General features: G+C 35.5%; 1 protein-coding gene across 1 annotated transcript in view; it reads right to left on the bottom strand.

Annotated features, from left to right (window-relative positions):
• LOC108542214 (vacuolar protein sorting-associated protein 13B-like) overlaps positions 1-2,636 on the bottom strand; it is a 441,791-nt gene that overhangs the window by 305,963 nt on the left and 133,192 nt on the right. Inside the window, exon 13 of the mRNA XM_017892173.1 lies at positions 1,527-1,718. Within this exon, the coding sequence (XP_017747662.1) occupies positions 1,527-1,718 (192 nt within the window). The remainder of the gene's footprint in view (positions 1-1,526; positions 1,719-2,636) is intronic.

The following is a 2,636-nucleotide window of genomic DNA, read 5'->3' as shown; positions in this document are numbered from 1 at the left end:
TTTTTTTTTTTTTTAATCTTTTGTAGAGACAGGGTCTTGCCATGCTGCCCAAGTTGGTCTCAAACTCCTGGGCTCGAGCAATCCTCCCGCCTTGGCCTCCCTAACTATTGGGATTACAGATGGGAGTGACCATGCTCAGCCCTTATTTCTTTTGTGAAACAATCTGAGTCTAAAGGATCCAGGGCTGACCTGGTGCCATCACAGTACTGAGGACCTAAGTGCTTTTTATCTTGCTACTCTATCATCCTCAGTATGCAGCTTTCATTTCAGAATCTAAAATGGCAGGTCCAGCCCATATCATTGTATTCACTTTCCAGCCAGAAGAAGGAAGAGAAGAAAAGAAGGCAGGCATGCTCTTTTGCTTTTAAAGTCATGGCCCAAAACATCACATAAAGTTCTGCTCCCATCCCAGTAGACAGAACCTAGTCATATGACTATCCCTTAAATGTATAGTCTTTATTTCTGTTACAGAAATTTCTATTACTGTGAAAAAAACTGGATATTGAGGAGACAATTAGCCATCTCTGTCACAATAACTAAACTTATTATAGAGACAGAGAAATGAAACATCAAAGATGTTAATTAAATTTCTTAAGGATGCTAAGAAGTGAGGGTCAAATTTTAAACCATAGTCTGACTCCACAGGGTGAGTTCTTCATTATCTTATAATTCCTCATTACACTATTATGCTCTACTCTAGAGTTGCTTTACTGCTTTAAAAAGGAAATTGCATTTTATGAAACGATGACAACCATAGCTATCCACCATGTAGAAAAAATTAGTTGTACAGCAATTTTTTAAAAACCAGTAGTGCCTAAGTTTTCTTGAATGTTAAATTTGTGTGTTTAGAGCCCAACTTTATATCTGGCTCCTTAGAATCTATTAATATGAAAAAAAAATAGTTGTATTTACAAGTATCCACTAGAAAAAGTTGACAAAAGGTATAGCATGGCCGGGCGCGGTGGCTCAAGCCTGTAATCCCAGCACTTTGGGAGGCCGAGACGGAGCGGATCACGAGGTCAGGAGATCGAGACCATCCTGGCTAACATGGTGAAACCCCGTCTCTACTAAAAAATACAAAAAAAAAAAAAAACCTAGCCGGGCGAGGTGGCGGGCGCCTGTAGTCCCAGCTACTCGGGAGGCTGAGGCAGGAGAATGGCGTAAACCCGGGAGGCGGAGCTTGCAGTGAGCTGAGATCCAGCCACTGCACTCCAGCCTGGGCGACAGAGCGAGAATCCCTCTCAAAAAAAAATGAAATAAAATAAAAAAATAAAAAATAAAAAAGGTATAGCAATAAAATACTGACAAATACTGGCAAATAAAGTATTTGTGCAATAACTTTAAAATCTTGACCTCTCCAGCTTCTACACACAAGTTTATTCTTTAAATAAACAGCTACATATATCAAAGTCCTTGCAAACAGGCAAATTACACTAAAAAGGTAAAGTTAGCAAGACAACACAAATTGCATTATATAATTATTCAAAACAAATGGCAATAGATTCAGAATTAATCCAGAAACAAACCTGATTTTAGCCTGCTATATGGTTCATATTCGTGTTCCAAGGCACACACAATCATTTTCAAAATCCTATGCACCGCACTGCTATCCAAACGAAAATTAAGAGGACCTATAACAAGGCTTTTGGTGGACTTCTCCTGAACTGTTCCCAAATCTTCACTTTTCCCTGAAGAAAAGTCCTGTTGATTTGTGGAACCTAAAAGAAGTCAAATTTTATATTTTAAGCATCAATTGGATATAACAAGTATATATTTTAAGATCACTCTTATCTCATTTTTATAGCTTGTAGCCTAACCCCTTAAAACAAATTCCCAATCAGTTGCATACAGACAGCCTGGCCGACGTGTATTTCTTTATGCATATAATAAATTACTGATAAAAAGCAATTCATTAAATTAAAAGTTATTCCTGTTATTTAATATTATAACAAGCAATATAAAATCAAACTGTCATTCTTAGAAAATTACTCTGCAAAACCTAATTGGCTTATATCTAGTAATTCTATACACAACGTAAATTGACTGAGAGGGAATACTTTGGAGGAAACTCCATTTTACTAATTTACCTTACAAAGTCTATTGAAAATTGGGTTATTTAAGTAACATGATCACAGGGTGCCTTAAGAGTTTTATAATGACCATGGAAATGAATAGTAGGTATTACATGCTTTGAACTTTTCCTAGAATAGATCCATTATGGCAATGTTCCATGGTACAGAATCCTACTTCCTAGATTCCTCATCTCCTCATACACTGTTTTCTAAATAAGATATTGGCCCCACCTATAGGCATGTGTCATTATCTAACCTGTACAACCTCTTATATGAGAGTTTTTTTGTACACATGAATCCATTATGTGATAAAAATGATTTTTAATTTATAATGCATTTTGTTTATTCAGACAACAACAAGAAACATTTTTCCAGGATTTAATTACCTTTAGAAACTAGAAAGGCCTACTTATACACAAAATGTTTATATCTATACCTTCTCATACTTTTATACAAAAATACATTTCCACTATTTCATGCAAAAGAGTACAGTTCAATCTTTAGTCTTCATCATATGAACAAAAATTAATTAGATTTTTTTTTTTTTTTTTTTTTGAGACAGAG

The sequence above is a fragment of the Rhinopithecus bieti genome, unplaced genomic scaffold (assembly GCF_001698545.2).
Source record: "Rhinopithecus bieti isolate Rb0 unplaced genomic scaffold, ASM169854v2 scaffold_73, whole genome shotgun sequence".
NCBI classification, from domain to species: domain Eukaryota; kingdom Metazoa; phylum Chordata; class Mammalia; order Primates; family Cercopithecidae; genus Rhinopithecus; species Rhinopithecus bieti.
The sequence above is the reverse complement of the archived record's forward strand: the minus strand, read 5'-3'. Positions and strand labels throughout refer to the sequence as shown.